Source organism: Ipomoea nil, unplaced genomic scaffold, assembly GCF_001879475.1.
Source record: "Ipomoea nil cultivar Tokyo-kokei standard unplaced genomic scaffold, Asagao_1.1 scaffold3047, whole genome shotgun sequence".
NCBI lineage: Eukaryota > Viridiplantae > Streptophyta > Magnoliopsida > Solanales > Convolvulaceae > Ipomoea > Ipomoea nil.
Genome location: NW_017619475.1, coordinates 440,400 through 460,639, shown reverse-complemented (window position 1 = coordinate 460,639; position 20,240 = coordinate 440,400). Strand labels below are relative to the sequence as shown.

The window sequence follows — 20,240 nt, the reverse complement described above, 5'->3', positions numbered from 1 at the left end:
TTTATTTCGAATTTTAGTAAATATATTTACATTTTAGTGTTTATTGGTATATATTTGAAATTATTATTAATTTATTTCAAATTTTAGTAAATATATTTGCATTTTAGGGTTTATTTGTATATATTTGTAATTATTATTGATTTATTTAGAATTTTAGTAAATATATTTGCATTTTAGTGTTTATTGTATATATTTGAAATTATTATTAATTTATTTCGAATTTTAATAAATATATTTGCATTTAAAGGTTTATTTGTATATATTTTTAATTATTATTGATTTATTTGTATTATATTTGAAATTATTATTGATTTATTTCGAATTTTAGTAAATATATTTGCATTTTAGAGCTAGCTAGACTTTTACATTAGGCTGCACAACTTGCTTGTTACTTAGTGTACTGAAAAACTAATACTACTAATAACTAGTATATGCTCACCACAACAATTATTTTAGATATTTTTTGAATCAATGTTAACAAAAGTTTAATTAGAATTAATATTATCCTAGATTGACTTGTGATGGATAAAAGTTGGATGAATGCTTCTCGGTTGAGTATGGAATATGAAGCCGGAGTTAGAGAATTTATAGAGTTTGCAAAACGTCATCTTCCAAAAAATGATGCGATGTTTTGGTGTCCTTGTAAGAAGTGTTGTAATCTAAAACTATTAAGTGCAAATGACATATATGATCATCTAATTTGTGATGGAATTAATCTAAATTATACAAAATGGATATGGCACGGTGAAGGAGGAAGAGAGACTAGTACATCTAACATGTATGTTGACAACGAAGCAAATGAAGATGATGAGTCTGAAGATAGATTGGACGAAACGTTCCGTGATGTTGGAGAAGAGTTCACAAATCGATCAAATGAGTTGGATGAATTATTAAATGATTCAAAACAGCCTTTATGGCCCGGGTGTAATAAATATACTCGCTTATCTGCTGTTTTGAAATTATTCAACTTAAAAGCTGGGAATTGATGGAGCGACAAGAGCTTTACTGCTTTACTTGATTTAATAAATGATATGCTTCCAGAAGATAATGGACTCCCGAAGAGTACATATGATGCCAAGAAGATTATGTGTCCCATGGGTATGGAGTATGAAAAGATACATGCTTGTCCTAACGATTGCATATTGTTTAGGAATGATTACAAAGAATTGAATGCATGTCCAATCTGTGGGGCATCTCGGTACCAAATAAGAGAGCATATTGTTGGTAAGGCAAGTTCGAAAGGGCCACCAGCTAAAGTTATGTGGTATCTCCCAATTCTTCCAAGATTTAAGCATATGTTTGCAAATCTAAGCGACGCGAAAAACTTAACATGGCATGCAAATCAAAAAATTTCTGATGGCAAGCTTCGACACCCAGCTGATTCTACTCAATGGAAAATCTTTGATAATGCTTTTCCTGAATTTGGCAATGAGTCGAGAAATCTTAGACTTGGACTTTGTACTAATAGTATAAACCCTCACGGGAACCTAAGTAGCAAGCATAGCTCGTGGCCAGTTATGTTAGTGATTTATAATCTACCTCCTTGGTTGTGTATGAAACGCAAATATATATTATTGTCCTTGATGATTTCTGGCCCATAACAACCCGGTAATGATATAGATGTATTTTTGGCACCTTTGATTGAGGACTTGAAAAAATTGTGGGATGAAGGTGTGTTAGTGTTTGATGCCTACCGGAAAGAGAATTTTAAGTTGCATGCTATGCTTTTTTGCACAATCAATGACTTTCCAACTTATGGAAACCTGGCTGGGTATAGTGTCAAAGGACATAAGGCATGCCCTATATGTGAAGATAATACATGTTATTATCAACTTGTCCATGACAGAAAGACAGTCTACTTGGGTCACCGGAGGTTTCTTGATAGAGTTCACCCTTACAGGAGATTAAAAAAGGCTTTCAATGGGCAACAAGACTATACAGATGCTTCACAACCACTAACTGGGATTGAAGTTTATGAACGTGTAAAAGTATAAATGTTACTTTTGGTAAAACTCAAAAGCTTAAATCTCAAAGAGGTAAGAGGTCAAGAGCTAATGTTGAGATACCTCCAAATGAAAAGAGTCCATGGAAAAAGAAACCCATATTTTTTGATCTTCCATATTGGAAGACATTAGATGTGAGACATAGAATTGATGTGATGCATGTGGAGAAAAATGTGTGTGATAGTCTTGTTGGAACTCTTTTAGATATAAAAGGTCAGACTAAAGATGGACTCAATGCTAGATTAGACTTGATTGAAATGAACATACGAGCTACATTAGCTACACGCCAAGGGGATAGAAGACATATTTGCCTCCAGCTGCTCATACTTTATCAAGAAATGAGAAAATAAGTTTTTTGTGAGTGTTTACGTGGAGTCAAGGTACCACAATGGTACTCATCAAATATTAGAACACTTGTGAATATGCAAGATTTAAAATTGGTGGGATTGAAATCTCATGATTGTCATGCCTTAATGCAGCAACTATTTCAGTGGCTGTTAGAGGTATATTGCCAAAAAAGTTGAGATATATTATTATAAGGTTTTATTTCTTTTTCAATGCTATCTGTGGAAATGTGATTGATCCAGACAAACTAGATGAATTGCAAAATGGCATTATTGTTACATTGTGTCAGCTGGAGATGTATTTTCCACCGTCATTTTTTGATGTCATGGTTCATTTGGTTGTACATCTGGTGCAAGAGATCAGACAGTGCAGTCCTGCTTATTTGAGGTGGATGTGCCTATTTGAACGGTACATGAAAGTCTTAAAAGGTTATGTGAGGAACCAATATCGACCAGAAGCATCTATTGTTGAAAGCTATATTGCTGAGGAAGTAACTGAATTTTTTACTGAATATTTGGCGGGGTTAGAAGCTATTGGTCTTTCTAAGTATCGACATGAAGGAAGAAGTGCTGGGAAAGGTACTCGAGAACGCAAAGTAGACAGTATGCCTTGTGAAGATATTGAGCAAGTACATTTGTACATCTTGCATAATACAAGTGAAGTCGAGCCATATTTAAATGAGCACCAAGCCTTTAATTTCTTTGATTTTTTTTTTCATTTCTTTCTTCCCAACAATCCCCCACAAAATGTAAGAGAAGGCTGGAAAGACAAGTTTGAGCCGTAATTGGAATCTTGAACTAATACGTAGTGACATTAAATAATTACCTTACCACGAGTGATATGGATCTAGAACTCATTGGTTAGATAGATTTTGAATTGTAATGCACACATCAACACTTACAGCTTTAGATTCTACGAGAATCAAACTCTATCTTGATTTCTCATGAATCTCGTGTCAAGTCTATTTCAATATAGACCTTCAAAGCCATCAAATCTATCTCCATATAGATATTCAAAATTAAAACTCGTCAAGTCTTCCTCAATATAGACTATAACTATGTCAAGTCTACCCCAATATAGACCACCTTTTAGAGGCTACAAAGTATGTAATGACCACTTTTGTCATGAGTTTAGTGTAAATCTTTTCATGATTTCGTTTGACCACTGAAGTGGTATACACATGAATTCCTTACCTCATTGGTTTTAAACTCATCTCCATTGTAAAGATAAAAGTCTAGGGGGGGGGGGGGGGGGGTAAATAGGCTTTTACACCAATTTCGCCAAATACGAATTGCTATGCCAATAAATAAAACAAAACCCTTAACCAATTGGTAGAGTTTTATGCACAGAGGAATGTTAAACTAAGTATTGTGATTGTGTCAAGTGTATATTGTTGGTTAGCCATTGGTAAAACCGAAAAATAATTCTACAAAATAAGGATTATTATTTTGTGTAGAAAAAGGGAAGGAAAGATGAAGAGATAGGTTCGTGTTTGGTGTAGGGTTTTTAGCATGAGTCGAGCGATCACTCTTTTATTATAACCTTATTTGCTACCTCCCACAAGTGCTAGGAGCGTTGTAACCTAGGCTTCCCAAGATAAAACTTGTTACAATTCAATGTTTGAGCACCCAAACAAGGAATTCGGCGAACTAGAGCAACGGGATAAACACAATTAGGCTAAGAAGAGAGTAGAAGCAGAGAGTTTTGAGGCTGAAAAATATGATTTTTCTATATTGTTTTAAAATTCTACTGCTCTACCCTCTCTTATATAGGGGTGAAGGAATTCAATATCATTCATATAGGGGTGAAGGAGAGTAGAAGCAGAGAGTTTTGAGGCTCGAAAATATGATTTTTCTATATTGTTTTAAAATTCTACTGCTCTACCCTCTCTTATATAGGGGTGAAGGAATTCAATATCATTCATATAGGGGTGAAGGAATTCAATATCATTCAAAAATGACATAAAAACACCCATGTAACAGCACCATTAACCTGAGAATTAATTCTGGGATGAACTGTACAGGCATCATGAAGGCCAGCGCACACGAGCTTATCCTCTTGCACACACCCCCCACCCCCACCCCCAAGAGATAGCCTCTATGCTATACAATTTAATAAGCTTAATTTAAAAGAGCTCTTGTATAAATAGTGGGGCAAATCCTCTTCCCATTACCAATGTGGGACAAAAGCTTCACTTTTCCCTTCATTTTTCCAACTTAATGGGTCTACTTTGAGAATCAATATCCTAATCACTCATTATCCGTTTTGAGCGTACAATTAGGGGTGGAAATAGGCCGAGCCGAGTCGAGCTTTGGAAAATTAGGCCTGGGCCTGTTACGAAAATCTAAAGCCTAGGCCTGGGCCTGAGCCTGTATGTAGGCTTTTTGTTAGGCTCAAGCCTGAGCCTGCAATTAGCCTGGCCTGGCCTGAAGCCTTTTTAAAAGCCTGTTTAATATTTAGGTCATTAAAAATGCTTCAATGTATGTCCTACCTTGAGCCAATTTAAGCCTACATGTTAAGACTTTTTAAAAACTTTAGTATATCTAAATAATATAAGAAATGTACCTAATACAAAACTAATACATAATTACATAAGTATATCACCACAATGCAAACATAATAGCATTAAAATATAAAATAAAATAAGTCACGACTTCAGCATGCTCGTTAACTTGTTTAGAAATAATTTCAATTGTATTATTGTTTGTTATTCTATATAATATTATAAATAATTAACAATCAACTCACATAATTAAGTTGCGATATTTCATTAAATATTATTATAGTAAGAACAGTTAATTAAAAAATTACACAATAAAATCAATTATAGCAGGATTAACAGCAGTGTTTATAGTTGAATCATAATTTAGAATGAGATTTTGGAGGTGAAGGATTAGGGTTTGGTAATTATATGGGGTTATATTGTAAATATAAAAGTATTACATATATATATATATATATATATATATATATATATATATATATATATATATATATATATATATATATAGAGAGAGAGAGAGAGAGAGAGAGAGAGAGAGAGAGAGAGAGAGAGAGAGAGGCCTGGCCTGTTTAGTTTAATAGGCTTTAAAATTAGCTCAAGCCTGGCCTTTTTACTAAACGAGCTAGGCCTAACTAGGCTTTAATTAGGCCAGGATATAGGCCCCTACAAGGGGCCTGGCCTATTCCCATCCCTACGTACAATATATTAATCTCTTCGTCTCATTACGAAGAACCCAAATCCACTTTGACCCGACTCAATTCGGAAGTGAACCCCCATTGATAATTGTACCACAAAATAGCCACTTAACACGTCATTTTTTTCCATTTTAAGCTATTTTTTTCAACATATATCACGTGTAACGCAAGCATGCAAGAGTAAATAAATAAAGAAGTAAAGAACAGAAGGATATATAGTGGTTCGGAGGTGATGTAATTCTCCTACTCCAGTCTTCTCCTATCTCCAAGAGGAATTCACTTTATCCACCACTCCTTGGTTACAAGATACAATGAATTTTCGTGATCTAGTGCTTTGATCACCAAGCCCACACTAATCACGCCTCAACCTAGTGCTTCCGGCACTGCAACAAGGATTTCACAACTCTGTGTTACTTTGCTCCCTTTCTACACTTCGGTAGAAATGCAACCAAGATTTCACAACTCCTTGTGACAATCGTCTTCCTACACTTCCGTAGGGAAACCACTTGTTTGTAGCAAAACAAGTTTTCTTTGTTTCCCACTTTGAGACTTAGCTTCTTGGATAGATTCTTCAATATGTAGCAAGTCTTTCAATTGATGAAGATTTAGCACTCATGATTTTTCTTTGTAAGCACGTACTGTATCACTTGAGTAATTTTCTCTTGAATATTTCGTATGTAGCACTTGTGCGTTCAGAGCTCTGTCTTCAATCTTCAAATCTTCATCCTTATATAGGTGTTTGTGAATTTGTCTGTTGGAAAAAGACAATATCAAATTTGAATTCTTGTAAGCTAATCTTGTAGCCTTTTCAAAATTTCTTTTCTCATTTTTAATGTTGTGTAAAACATTAAAAATAAGTTTTATTTTTTTTTAAAAAAAAAAAGAAAAGAAAAAGAGGCCAACTCTCCGCCCAATTGGACGGAGAAGCGGGTTATGGCTTCTCCATCTAACTGGACGCTTGGACGAAGAACCAGGCCATGGCTTCTCCGTCCAGTTGGACAGAGAAGCCTAGCCATGGCTTCTCCGTACGTCCAACTGGACGGAGAAGGTTTTTTGTTTAATATTTAAAAATAAATAATAATTTTACCTGTTATTACCTTATGTTTACCTGCAAATTGAGCTAATTGCACAGTTTTAAGAAGTTATGGACTTAATTGTATACAAATAAAGAGATTAATTGTCTAATTGGAGCTTTTGTTAGTTTATGGGGCTAATCGCACTTTGGCTTGTAGTTGAAGGGTCTATTTGACCCTTATCCCTAATAGAAATAACAATAGATTCAAGATCAAAGAAGAATTACATAACAATCACAAAGTAATAGATTAAATTAACAAGGCAATAAGCAAAATTGCATTGAAATGAAATTGGAATGAGTTTATCTAATTGGAGATGAATCTTCAATCCTTGCTTCAAAATTAGAAATGGAACTTGAATCTAACTAATGCTTGAAATTGAAATTACAATTGAAAAGTAAATTGTATATCGAAGTGTAGAGTTCTAACTTCTAAGAACTAAGAGCACGGATGGAAATTATCTAGATCTACCCTAATGCTAGTCTAGTCTAATATCAAGTCAAATGTCTCCTCCCCTAGTGATTTCGAAGTACTCTTATTGATAGTTAGCCTATCAGGCACCATCACGAGGCCTGTCATGGTGTGATAGGCCTCGTGGCAGTGTCGATGAACTTGTTGAACTTCACTTATCATGAGCGGCTTCACATTATGACTCATAGTGCAACAGCATAAACGACACGCATAAGCTAAGCTTCTTTCACGAGCTCCGGCAAATCGTGATGAGGGTCGTGATAGTAGTGTTTTGCTATCACAAGTCCCTCTCACGACGTGACATAGCTTGTGATAACAGAGATGACTCGCAGAAGATTATTTCACGATCTGGTTCACGTGCGTGCATGACATAGTGTGCGTGATGGCTCATCATCCGGCCTTCATCACAATTTGATCACTTTGAATCCAATTTGCATTGTATTTGGTCATTTTTGCCTTCAAAACAAGATATTGGTCACAATTAGCTCCTCCTACGCAATTTATCACATAATATTGATCACTTTAAACATAATTAAAGAAATTCTAGTCCAAAATTGACCAATTAATGCACCACAAAAGTAGTACAATTTAGCACTTATTATAATCAAATTTCAAATATATGCAGGAGCATGATTGTGATGGTAAGATCGATATTTAATTATTGCCTTTTAAAATGTGTGAATATTTTATTATCTATAATTCACTTTTTTTGAAAGTTACTGGCTCTATTACATTGTAGTATCTGTTCATATACTTTCTCAACCTACTGAAACACAAAGAACCAATAGTTCATTTTTACAAAACCTATATATTTTAATGATTTTTTGTTAGCAATTAAAAAAAAAATTAATGACTTTGACATTGCCAAGGAGATACAATAGTTGGGAGATAAATTTAGGAGGGAAAATAACATTCTTTCTTTTTATAACATGTTACTAATAACGATTCCTAATATATAAATAATTTCAAAAAAAATATATCATTGTAAATCCCACATAAATAAATAAATTTAAATATCAATATAAAAATAAACTCAAATCTTAATTAATAAATTAATTATGAATTTTATTGTACCATTCAAATTTCACTAATTATAAATTTAATTGTTTATTTTCACATAAATTAATTTATACCACATTTATATTAATTTTGACAATTAATTGTTAGGCATTTGGTCTAGTGGTATGATTCTCACTTAGGGTGTGAGAGGTCCCGAGTTCAATTCTTAGAATGCTCCCAAATTATGATCTATGAAGATGTTGACATGTTATTTTTTTCAGAAAACATGTAGCGCACTAGTACAGAAACAATCATTCGCGTCCAAAGTTGCTAATACGCGCGTATGTAGGAGACGCAAAACTACAATTCGCGTCCAAAGTTCAAACTTTGGACGCTAATTGTAGTTTTTAAAAATATATATATATACCTTTGCGCGTCTAAAGTTCATGAACTTTGGATGCGCAAAGGTATTTTTTTTTTTTTTTAAATATCATTGTAAATCCCACATAAATAAATAAATTTAAATATCAATATAAAAATCAATTCAAATCTTAAGTAATAAATTAATTATGAATTTTATTGTACCATTCAAATCTCACTAACTATAAATTTAATTGTTTATTTTCACATGAATGAATTTATATCATATTTATATTAATTTTGACTATTGATTGGTGGGCATTTGGTCTAGTGGTATGATTCTCGCTTAGGGTGTGAGAGGTCTTGAGTTCAATTCTTGGAATGCCCCTAAAATATGGTCTATGATGGTGTTATGCGAGTTAAAATACTTCTCGGAGTACTGTTTTAAAACTTATTTTACTTTTTGAATGTTGAGCAGGTGAATTTTTACAAGTCCAGCAACCTATGTTTTTCTCTCAAAAAACCCATATTTTTCTCTCAAAAAACCCATTGTTTTATCCTGAAAAATCTAGAGTACAACACCCTTAGCATCAAAGGGAGGTGCAGTGGCAAATAAGGTTTTAAGTAGTGTGGATATCACACGACTCAAACTTACAAAATCCATACTCCTTTCGTATCTTGTGCTTGAAATTTTTTGGAATTAATATTTTTTTGCATGTGAATGTTATATTTTCTCCCTACAAGCATAAGACCTTATTTCTTTATTTTTTTTTTCCCCCATGAATATGGCATCCCTTGTACTACTTGTTAACAATGGGTATAAAAACAACAACAATGTTGGAGTGGAAACGAAGTTGCACATTCCAAAACATAAGTGAATCTTGGTTCACAGACCGGTGGTAGCATCCAAGGGTATATTCCTACGATGCAAGTACAGTGTCGGTATCAAGTGGCTCAGCTGAAAAGTCGGAAAAGTTCAACAGCTCAAACTTCAAGAGGTAGCAGTAAATTAAAGATGTTGTTTACCTAACAACTCTCGATTTAGTAAGATTCTTGACGGAGAGTGTTTTTGAGTTGAAGGAACAAGAGCTGAATGTATATTTTGTCAGTACGTGAAAGCTTGGAAGCACGCTATGACTTGTAGGGAAGCCAGTTTTCAACCACGATAGTAAATTATATAATTCGTTTTTTATTATGAATATTTCTTTTAATTAAAAATTTTAAATTTTGATTTAATTTATATATATTTTTAATATTTATATAAGTATATAATATATTCCGTGTATTTCATGAATAAGATGCCAATTAATAAATAAAATATTCAATTCTCTGCATACATACATTGAGGCGGCAGTAAAAGAATTCAACTCTTCTATACCATATCATTAAATAATCTATCTTAGTGACAAGTCTATGAAAGAATGTGGTCTCATCATCTCCTAAGTCCTAAACTAAATACATTTGGAGATGCATGTACCATGCAATGTATGGAAAAAGAATATATTTACTATTCTAAGACCTAAAAATTAAATGGAAAAAAATTTGAAAATAAATAATTGAATAAATAAGTAAAATATAATAGAACTCAAATGCTGGCTGCCAATGAGCCGGTGGAGTCTTTGTTAAAGTGTTTTCTGAACCAAAGCGCTGAATATTTTGGATATCTTTTGAGTCCATCTTCGTAGTCCACATAGCACATTCCAAACCTAACATTGTATCCATCTGTCCATTCAAAGTTGTCGAGAAATGACCATGCGAAGAAACCTTTGACGTTCACACCAACCCTACCAAACAAATTAATCAAAAAAATTAATTAATTTCAACAACCCAAATAGCCAATTAGAAATAAAGAAATAAATAAAAATATACATGTTAAGAGAAGAGAAAAGGAAACTCACTGGATAGCTTCTTTGAGGTATAAGAGATGATTGCGATAGAACTTTACTCTTTTGTAATCTGCAATCCCTTCCAGCTTTGAGAGACTACTGGAATCAGACATCCCTGAAATCATCACAACCGTCAAAAATAAATAAATAAAAAATTCATAAACACTTCAAAAAATGACTTGTAATAAAGAACTTGGCAAATTATACTATGGACCAGAGTCCACCTTAACATATTATGTGTTAACTGTACACATAATTTTTGAAACATTATTTGCAATATAAGATGAATCTTGGTTCATGGTATAACAATTAAAAGAGATTGACTTACCGTTTTCTGTAACATAAATTGTGGGATTGTTGTAGTTTTGCATGGTATAGACCAAAAGATTTCGAAGCCCTTCGGGATAGACGAACATATCACTTGATGCAGTCTGTCACAATCCATTATTGTATTAGTAAAATTGATTTATAAATATATCATTACACATAGGATCTTGAATAATAATTAAGCTATTTACTATAGAGAAAAAATAATAACTAACTTACCGGATCACCTATAGGTTTTCCATCTTTCTCAGCTGCAAAATTGAAGAAAAAAGAAAGACAAAGGTTAATTGGCCGTCAAATTAATAGTTAAGGACCAAATGCTATTTTTGTATAATAGTCAGCGAATCAAAAGTGAAATTTGTTTTGTTTCTGAAGAATGGTAGGTAGCTTACTTGAGAAGATGACTTGAGCGTCGGTTGAGCTACTGACACTGACGTTATTAACAGAAGTGGCATGAGCCACGTACTTGGCCGTGTAGTAATTTACTCCCAGAAAATCAAAAGAGCCTCTCAACATCGCCGCTTGATCGGCGGTGAACTCCGGCAGGCGTTTTCCGACGAGGCTACGCATGGTGGAAGGATATTCCCCATACACCAAGGGGTTAAGGAACCATCCATACACAAAATCAAGGGCTCGTTTGGCTGCTTTAATATCAAGTTCGCTACTTGAATATGGTACCATCCATTGAGACACAATGGTTATACCAATCTCTCCCTTCTGAGATTCCTGGTACTTTTGCTTGTACAATTTCACCGTTGCGGCGTGGCAAAGGAGCAGGTGGTGCGCGACAACGTAAGGCTCCGTGGCGGAGTTCCCACTGGGGCAGCCGGCGGTCGGAGAACACCGCCCCGGGGCGAAGACGCCGGCGTCGTAGCCGGCGCTAGTGAAAACGTAGGGCTCATTCATGGTTATCCAATGCTTCACTCTGTCCCCGAATTCCTTGAAGCAGATGTCCGCAAAATCCAAGAAATCATCTCTGCATGTACCCAATAAAGTTAAGAAAATGAGTTAATTTAGGCCCTGTTTGGTAAATGGCGGTTAGCTATATCTGTTAGCTCTTAGCTGATTGTGTTAATTAGAGGATATAACTAGTTGATAACATTAACTGTTGTAGAAAAGTGTTTGAATTGGTAAATTAACTGTTAGTTGATAATTGTTTAATATAATTTCTTTTTCAAAAAAAGCTAATTGAAAAAGTTGCTTGGAATAACTTTTTGAATTTTAGCATTTTAAAATTGTAAAAAGTTAATTAACCAAACACTTATATTGATATTTTAACTAAATTAAACAATTAATAGTGATAAAAAAAAGTCAAAATTGACCTATAGGTCAATTTTTTACCAAACAGAGTTAGTCTGATTTACTCATAAAGGACTTTTTTTTTTTTTTTTTTTTTTACAATAGGGTAATGGACTTTGATTGTTTTACTTACACGACAAGAGGGCTAAGGAATCCGCTGTACTCATCTTCGAGTGCCTGAGGAAGATCCCAGTGGTAGATGGTCACAAAAGGCTGTATGCCATTTGCCAGAAGCTCATCTATGAGATTGTTGTAAAACGCAATCCCTTCTTTGTTCACTCCTCCACTTAACTTCCCACCTGATAATTACAGAAATTATAGCATAATTAATATATAACCATATATACATATATATACAATAAACAACCTAAGCTAAGCTTAATTAACCCTTTAATAAAATTGAGACTTACGGGGCAAAATTCTGGACCATGAAATTGATAATCTGAAAGCGTCCAGTCCTACGAACTTCATCAGTTTCACATCTTCCTGGAGATTAACAGCTATACCAAATCAGAGACCGAATATGTATATATAATAATAATGCATGCATGCGCCTTATTATACTAAATCATCGTACCTTGTACGATTTATAAAAGTTGTCGGCTATATCTGCAGTGCTTCCATCTGATATTTTTCCTGTTGGGGGAAATAAACAGTTATATATGCAGTCCACAAATTAATTTATTAACCAAAAAATCAGGAAAGAAAAAATTTGAATTAATTAATTACCTGGATTGTTGTGGATGTAATTATCCCAAATACTTGGTCCTCTGCCACCTCCAGATGTTGCTCCTTCGTACTGAATCAAACAACACAAATTATTAAAACAAGATTCACACACTACTAGTACAAAATATATGTTGGGTAGAGGCCCGTATGTAGGCCAAATCTAGCACCCGATAACTGGAGTACTGTTGGGTGGAAGCCGGTAAAGTACTTAAAAGGGCTAAGTCCAGCACCCAACGTCCCGAAAATGTGTGGTGGGAGAGGGAATTGTTGGGCAAGACCAGTAACGGTCAAGTCTAGCACCCGGTGGCTGGGGATTGTTGAGCAGACACTATTAAAGGGCTCAAAAGGGCCAAGTCCAGCATCCAACGTCTTTAAAGTGTGTGGTTTAATTTATAAGGAAATAAAGTTGTTCATTCGCTAGAAGCTATACATACTTGGTAGGCAGCGGAAGACGCTCCGAGCAGGAAACCTGCCGGAAAACTATTCCGGTTAACGGAACTAGAAGAGAAGCCGCCGTTGGCGTTTGCAAGAGTGCAGATCAAAACAACAAGAAGAAGAGAGACTTTCATGGCTAGGATTGAGTGGATCAATATAAATTTTGAATGAAGTTTTTGTGCTAATCAGATCTGATCTGTTAGTTTCTTTGAGGATAGAGTAATTGGTGGTGTTTGTTTGAAGCAACATCCCATCTCACCCTTTATATACTTTTCATGGCAAAAACACGTGAGTGAAATGATACCAACTTGCAAAAAAATAAAGAAAAGGGAGGGCAATATATATAAAATACTTCTGTTTTTACATGCATTGACCGTTTGACCATGCCATGATATTGGACTATTGGTACCAATTAATTATAGGGAACAAGTCAACAACGGCCAACTTTGTTTAAATGCATTGCATTAGAGCTTAAAGTGTTCAAATAATCTCTATGCAATTATTTAAATATAGAAACATTTTCTAGTAACTCCAGCCAATTTGATCACGCTGCTATTAATTTAGAAATTACAAATTTTTAAGTTTGGTTTCCAATGAGAGCAGTAGCTATGGGCAGGGTGACTTATTTCTTTGTAGTTCTTTACCAACTAAAATTACAAAGGGGTGTTTGATAAATAGTTGTTAGTTGATTCAGTTAGTGAGTTTAACTAGTTGATAACATTAACTGATCGTATAAATATTTTTGATAAATTATTTGTTAGCTGATAGCTGATAGCTGATTACATGCAAAATGACTTTTTAAAAAAGTTAGATAAAAAAAACTACTTTAAGCAGCTTTTTGAATTTTAATATTTTAGAGTAATAAGCTGTTACAAAAAAACTAATTAATCAAACACGTATATTGACTATTTAACCAAATTAAGCCACTAATATAAGTCAAATAAGTCAAAATTAACTAATATGCTAACTATGTTATCAAACACAACTAAAGTGAAGTTTATGTACTCCCTTGAATAGTGATGGGAGAAAGTTCCTCTTCCTGCACAAAAGAAAACACCTTTTGACGCACGTGCATGACTACCTTATATAATTGAAAACAAAAATGAATATATCTAAGAGGTGCAAGTACATCATGAAAAAGAAAAGAGATAAATAAATAAATAATGGTTTTATTTAAAAACTATTTGTTAGCTGATTTGATTTTGTTATAGGAATATGTTTGGTCAAGTTATTTATTTATTTATTTTTTTTGAAAGTTACTGGCTCTATTACATTGTAGTATCTGTTCATATACTTTCTCAACCTACTGAAACACAAAGAACCAATAACACCTCCACTGAGGCTCGAACTCATAATCTTCCAAATGGAAGTCCAACCCGGGTACCATTGGACCACATAGTCCTGGTGGTCAAGTTATTTATTAATTATTCGTTATTAAAGAAAAATTTGATGCATTATACATTTATACATGAATAATACTTATAAACTATTTCAATGCACCAAAAATTGTCACATTATTAAAAAAAAAAAAAAAAAAAGGCTATGGACTAAATCACTTAATGCAAATAATATATAATCACTACTGGAAATTATGCAATTTCCGACCACATGAAAGTGATCTTAAATCAAGTTAATACTAAAAAGTGGTCAAAATAGCAACAAAGATTTTTCCGGATACCAAAAGTGGTCGGAACAAGGCTTTCGACTTGATTTAAGATCACTTTCAGGTGGTCGGAAATTCCATAATTTCCAGTAGTGAATCTCTCTATAATGATTATATTTATTTACTAAATAAAAAAATCAGAAAATAGATATTAACCTTAATTTCAATTGATCAAATATCCCATACTTTTGTAGCGTAATGAAGGCATCAACTCACCATTACGTGAGGAGAAATTCTTTGAATGAAGCATGAAGTTGTGCTTAAAATTTGGGTTAGAAAGGATTATTCCATATATCATAGAACATAATTCATAAAGTTCACACTAATTTAATTTGTCCAGGCATAGTTTCCAAACCACTATAAATCTTTCTCTCGTTTACATTCCTACTTAATTTATACGTGCTTAACAACATTTTTACACTTAACGTTTCAAGTGTGCTAAATTAACTTTCCGCTACATATACTCTAAAAGTAATTTTTTTTTTTACTATCTTATTTTTTTTTTTTTTACTATCTAGTTAAAATTATTGATTGGATTAGAGAATGATCGCTCCTGCATGGTTCGATGAGGATGGTTATCAAGGACATCCAAATGTGGTTGTTGGCTAAGGATTGGAATGTGTCTGTGAGGAGCATCTACCAGGAGCAAAACAAAGTTGCGGACATGCTGGCCATTATTGTCGCGAGACAACAAAGGGACTGGTCCGTGCTTTCTAAACCACCCCTAGAATTAGTGTGATAATTACTAAGGACAAGATGGGTGCTACGACATACCAGCGTGTGAAGAGGTAGGGAGAAGTTTTAAGACTCTTGATTCGGGTCAGCCCTTCTAATCGAAAAAAAATTTCAACATAACCTTAAAAGGTATTATTGAGAAATTAATTTTTTCTTAGTCAACTTTAATTTGAAAGGTTTTCTACAAAATTGTAAAAGAATATCAAACTATGTATAAGTCTATTCATCCCCTAGACTTATACTAAATTGGGACCATCAATTACTTTAAGGGAAAGTAAATATTTGGACGTACTTTTTATTAAACAAAATTTATTTTGAGTAAATGATCAAAATTATGGATTATTGCAAAGAGGAACTTAGTTCAAAAGTCAAATTTTCTCTATATGACACGATAACGTTTGATGCATTAATGGTACATAATAAGTGTTATATGGACCATATGGTGCATCAAATATTTATAAAAAGAAATGAACTAAGCTAAGGTATTAATAAAATTATTGTGATATTAGCGAAGACGTACTTAAAAATTACTATATGATAATATTATACAAAGTGATGACTTGTTAAGAGATTGACTGATATAATTTAGGAAAATAAAAATAAAAATATGAAAGTAAGAATGAAATATTATTAAATAAAGGGAAATTTACACTTTTCGTTCTTGAATTATACAATAATTGTAGAATTCTTACAAAAGAAAGTGACAACAGTCAAAGTATAAATAGAAGAAGAAGAAAAAAAAAAAAAACACCCGAGCTATTAAAAAAAAAAATTAATTACCACTTTAAGACCAAAATTATAAATTAGGACTAATGCGATAAATTTTTTTTATTTGTTGATTTTTAAAAAATAAAATTTAACAAATTTAAAAAATTATGAAAATGAGAATTTCGCCATTGTGCCAACGTAACAGCCATGGACGCGCAAATAAAGAGAAATAAATGAATAAAAAGAATGATAATAAGCCAAGTGCCAACTACCATAAGACTTGAAGTCAGAGAGTGTGAACCATGGAAATTAGTGTGAGGTTTATCGGTGTTGAAATTTACTGAAAAAAACAAAAACAAAAATTTTGATTGGTCACTGGCTGACTGGGCTTAATGTGGATTGGTCAACATAATCTGCGGGCTTTGAATATACCTAATCTTACATAATAACGGAACATATAAAAGAAGACTATATATGAATACTTATGCTGTGCAACCGAATGTACCATGCGCATGGTGCATACGATGCAAAACGATATCGTTTTGACTAAAAATACGCGTCCCACTTTTAAAAAAAATAATTCAGGTTCGATTCTCGGCAATAGTATTATTGTGGATATATAGTTATGAATTTCTGGATATATAGTTATAAATTTGTGGATATATAGTTATGAATTTATGGATATTTAGTTCATTCATTGTGGATATTTAGTTCATTCATTGTAGATATTTACTTCATTCATTCACTGTGGATATATAGTTATGAATTTCTGGATATATAGTTATGAATTTATGGATATTTAGTTCATTCATTGTGGATATTTAGTTCAATCATTGTGGATATTTAGTTCATTCATGGTGGATTTTTACTTCATTCATTCATTCATTCACTGTGGATATATAGTTATGAATTTGTGGATATATAGTTATAAATTTCTGTATATATATAAAAATGCTATTGCCGAGAATCGAACCTGATTTCTTCTTTAAATGGGACGCGCGTTTTTTTAACCAAAACGGCGCCGTTTTGCAACCGTATGCACCTTGCAAGGTGCATTCAGTTGCACAGCATAATTTGCGTGTATAGTGATGGGAGTATTTTGATCATTATTTTGTTGGACATGAAACGATATTTCCCACAACTTGTCTTTAACTGCAGCGAAGCATCAAGGAAATTAACGAGTATATAGCTACTCTGGTTCGTTGTATGACTGTAAAAGTGGGCTTCGCTTTTGTGATATGATCCAAATAAACGACCATCTTCTCATATCCACACAAGATGCTGTCTGCTACACCCACCATGCATCACCATCATCATTATCATCATCATCATCATTATTATTAGAGTTAATTCTTTTTTTAAAAAAAAAAAATTATAAATTTAATTTCATTTTTAGTCATTTTTTAAAAACATCTCTCGTTATAAAAGTGTTGTTGAATATCACGTACGTTGGTATAACCCAATAATAATCCTACAAAATAAGGAAGGATTATTATTTTCTATAGAAAAAGGGAAGATGAAGAGAAAGGAAAGAGTAGAAGTAGACAACATTCGTGGCACGAGATCAGGCTCAAGCCTTTTAATCTCATTTTGTGATTTTATTTGCAACCCCTCCCTACACGCGAGAGACAACTTCTATACTATAAAATTCAATAAGCTTAAAAAGAGCTCTTGTATAAATAGTGGGGCAAATCCTCTTCCCAAATCAATGTGGGACAAAAGCTCATTGTTTCCCTTCATTTTCCAACTCAAATGGGTCTACTCTGAGAATCAATATCTCATTCACCCATTATCCATTTTGAGCGTACAATATTCAATCTCTTCGTCTCACTACGAAGAACGCGAATTCACTTTGACCCGGCCCAAATTGAAAGTGGACCCCACTGATAATTGTACCACAAAATAGCCACTTAACATGACATTTTAAGCTATTTTTTCCAACAAGTGTCATGTAGTTATGCTAATCTAGGATAAAGATTCCAAGCTTGTCCACATTATGGAGTAAACTTTTTTTTTTCTAAAAATTATTATTTAAATGACATTTTATAAATTGAATTATTGAAAAATTAAAACTGCAACTTTTTTGAAAAGTTAGGGATGTATATTGCAGTGGTAAAAAACTAAAATTACATTTTTTTTCTAAAATTATTAGCAAGAACAATAATAATAACAAGAAGGTGGATGTATGTATAAGCGTAAAGCGTCCCAAGGACAATAGCCAAATAAGCCAATTGTTATATAGTTGATTATTACATATATATTTATTTTTAGTAAATTTATTATATTTTAATCAATATTTATATTTAATATTTATAACATATTAAAAATTAAATCAGTATCAATAAACTTTATAATTTGTATCATATTTTATGGCATAATTAATAATTTGTACAACGAGAAAGGACGATTTCAGGAATGGTTAGGAGTGTAGGACCGTGGAATTCTTTAATGGCAAGTGTTTTGGAATGGAGGACTTGCACGTGATTCATGCAATTACAATTATAAACATTAAAAAATTAAGGGGTCGTTTACTTCATTTCTCTGTTTTTCCATTTCCAGTTTTCCATTTCTCCATTTTTTCAGTTTTCCTTCTCCATTCCTCCAGTTTTCCATTTCTCCATTCTTCCAGTTTCATTTCTCTAATTTTCTGATTTTATTATCAACCTATATAATAATAATAATAATAATAATAATAATAATAATAATAATAATAACAACAACAACAACAATAACAACAACAACAATAATAATAATAATAATACAAATTTAATAATAATAATAATAATAATAATAATAATAATAAAAATAATAATAATAATTTAATAATAATAATAACAGCAATAATAATAGTAGTAATATAATAATAATAAGAATTTAATAATTTAATAATAATAATACTAATTTAATAATTAATAATAATAATAATAACAATACTAATAATATTAATAAAAATTTAATAATTTAATAATAATAACAATAATAATAATAATTAGTAATAATAATTAAATGATAATAATAATAATAATAATAATAATAATAATAATAATAATAATAATAATAAAAATAAAATCTGAAGAGGTGTCAAAAATCTGAATGCCACGCTTTGCTTGTACGCCAGTGTAAAAATCGGAAGAAGAAGTGTGCGCCAGTGTCAAAAATCAAAATCGGAAGAAGAAGGGATCAGCAAGATTCGAACCTGGGACGCCACACTTGGCTTGTATTGTTCACCCGTGTGTTTCCATTTCTCCATTTGGAGAAGTTGGATTTTCAATTCTCCAAATTCCTTAAGAAGAGTGGAGAATGGAGATGGAATAAGGATTTGGAGGAACAAATTTAGTAAACAACTTTTCCATTTTCCATTTTTCTACCTCTCCAATTTTCTATTTTTTTGAAAAATTTTCCATTTCTCCACTTTGGTAAACAACCTTTAAGTCTTTCCTTTCTTCACTTTGCTCTTTCTCAGCTCTATCCTCTCTATTGGAACCCACTCCCAGTCTGCTCTTTCTCACCTCTATCCTCTCTCTTGGAACCCACTCTCAATCATTATTGTTCACATAACTGTGTGGATCATGGTCTAAAAACATAAAGTATATTATTTCAATTCATAAAGTACATTATTTTAACAGATAAAGTACATTATTTTAGCTCATATATAAAATACATTGATCATGTTAGGTAAATGGCTGTTAGCTAATTGGGTTAATTAGATAGAATAATTAATTGATAACATTAGCTGATTGTAAAAAGGTATTTGTAAATTAGCTGTTAGCTGTTTAGTATAATTTCTTTTCTCAAAAAATTAATTAAAAAAGTTGCTTTGAGCAGCTTTTTGAATTTCAGCATTTTGAAGTTGTTACGAAAAGTTAATTAATCAAACACTTATATTGATTTTTTAACTAAGTCAAACAATTAATAATGGTCAAATAAGTCAAAATTGACTGATAGACTAACTATTTTACCAAACAGGGCCATTATATTACCCCAGAAATTTCATTATTCTACTACGTAA

At 32.5% G+C, this 20,240-nt stretch overlaps 1 protein-coding gene across 1 annotated transcript; it reads right to left on the bottom strand.

Moving 5' to 3' along the window:
* Nucleotides 1–9,739: 9,739 nt before the first annotated feature.
* On the bottom strand, nt 9,740–13,387 carry LOC109163886 (furcatin hydrolase-like). Its single transcript, XM_019312605.1, has 10 exons — nt 13,125–13,387; nt 12,691–12,760; nt 12,539–12,597; nt 12,372–12,447; nt 12,095–12,260; nt 11,055–11,638; nt 10,882–10,913; nt 10,664–10,766; nt 10,348–10,450; nt 9,740–10,233 (listed from the first exon to the last, which is right to left on the bottom strand). The coding sequence occupies exons 1-10, from the start codon at nt 13,257–13,259 to the stop codon at nt 10,035–10,037; spliced, it is 1,527 nt and encodes a 508-aa protein (XP_019168150.1). The 5' UTR covers nt 13,260–13,387; the 3' UTR covers nt 9,740–10,034.
* Nucleotides 13,388–20,240: the final 6,853 nt, after the last annotated feature.

Bases quoted from the DNA above. Each gene is read 5' to 3' on its own strand.
- LOC109163886 (XM_019312605.1), bottom strand. From the start codon at position 13,259: ATGAAAGTCTCTCTTCTTCTTGTTGTTTTGATCTGCACTCTTGCAAAC. The intron at 12,448-12,538 runs GTACGATGATTT...GTTAATCTCCAG, and splicing joins ACTTTTATAAATCGTACAAG to GAAGATGTGAAACTGATGAA. The intron at 10,234-10,347 runs GTGAGTTTCCTT...TTTGTTTGGTAG, and splicing joins TACCTCAAAGAAGCTATCCA to GGTTGGTGTGAACGTCAAAG.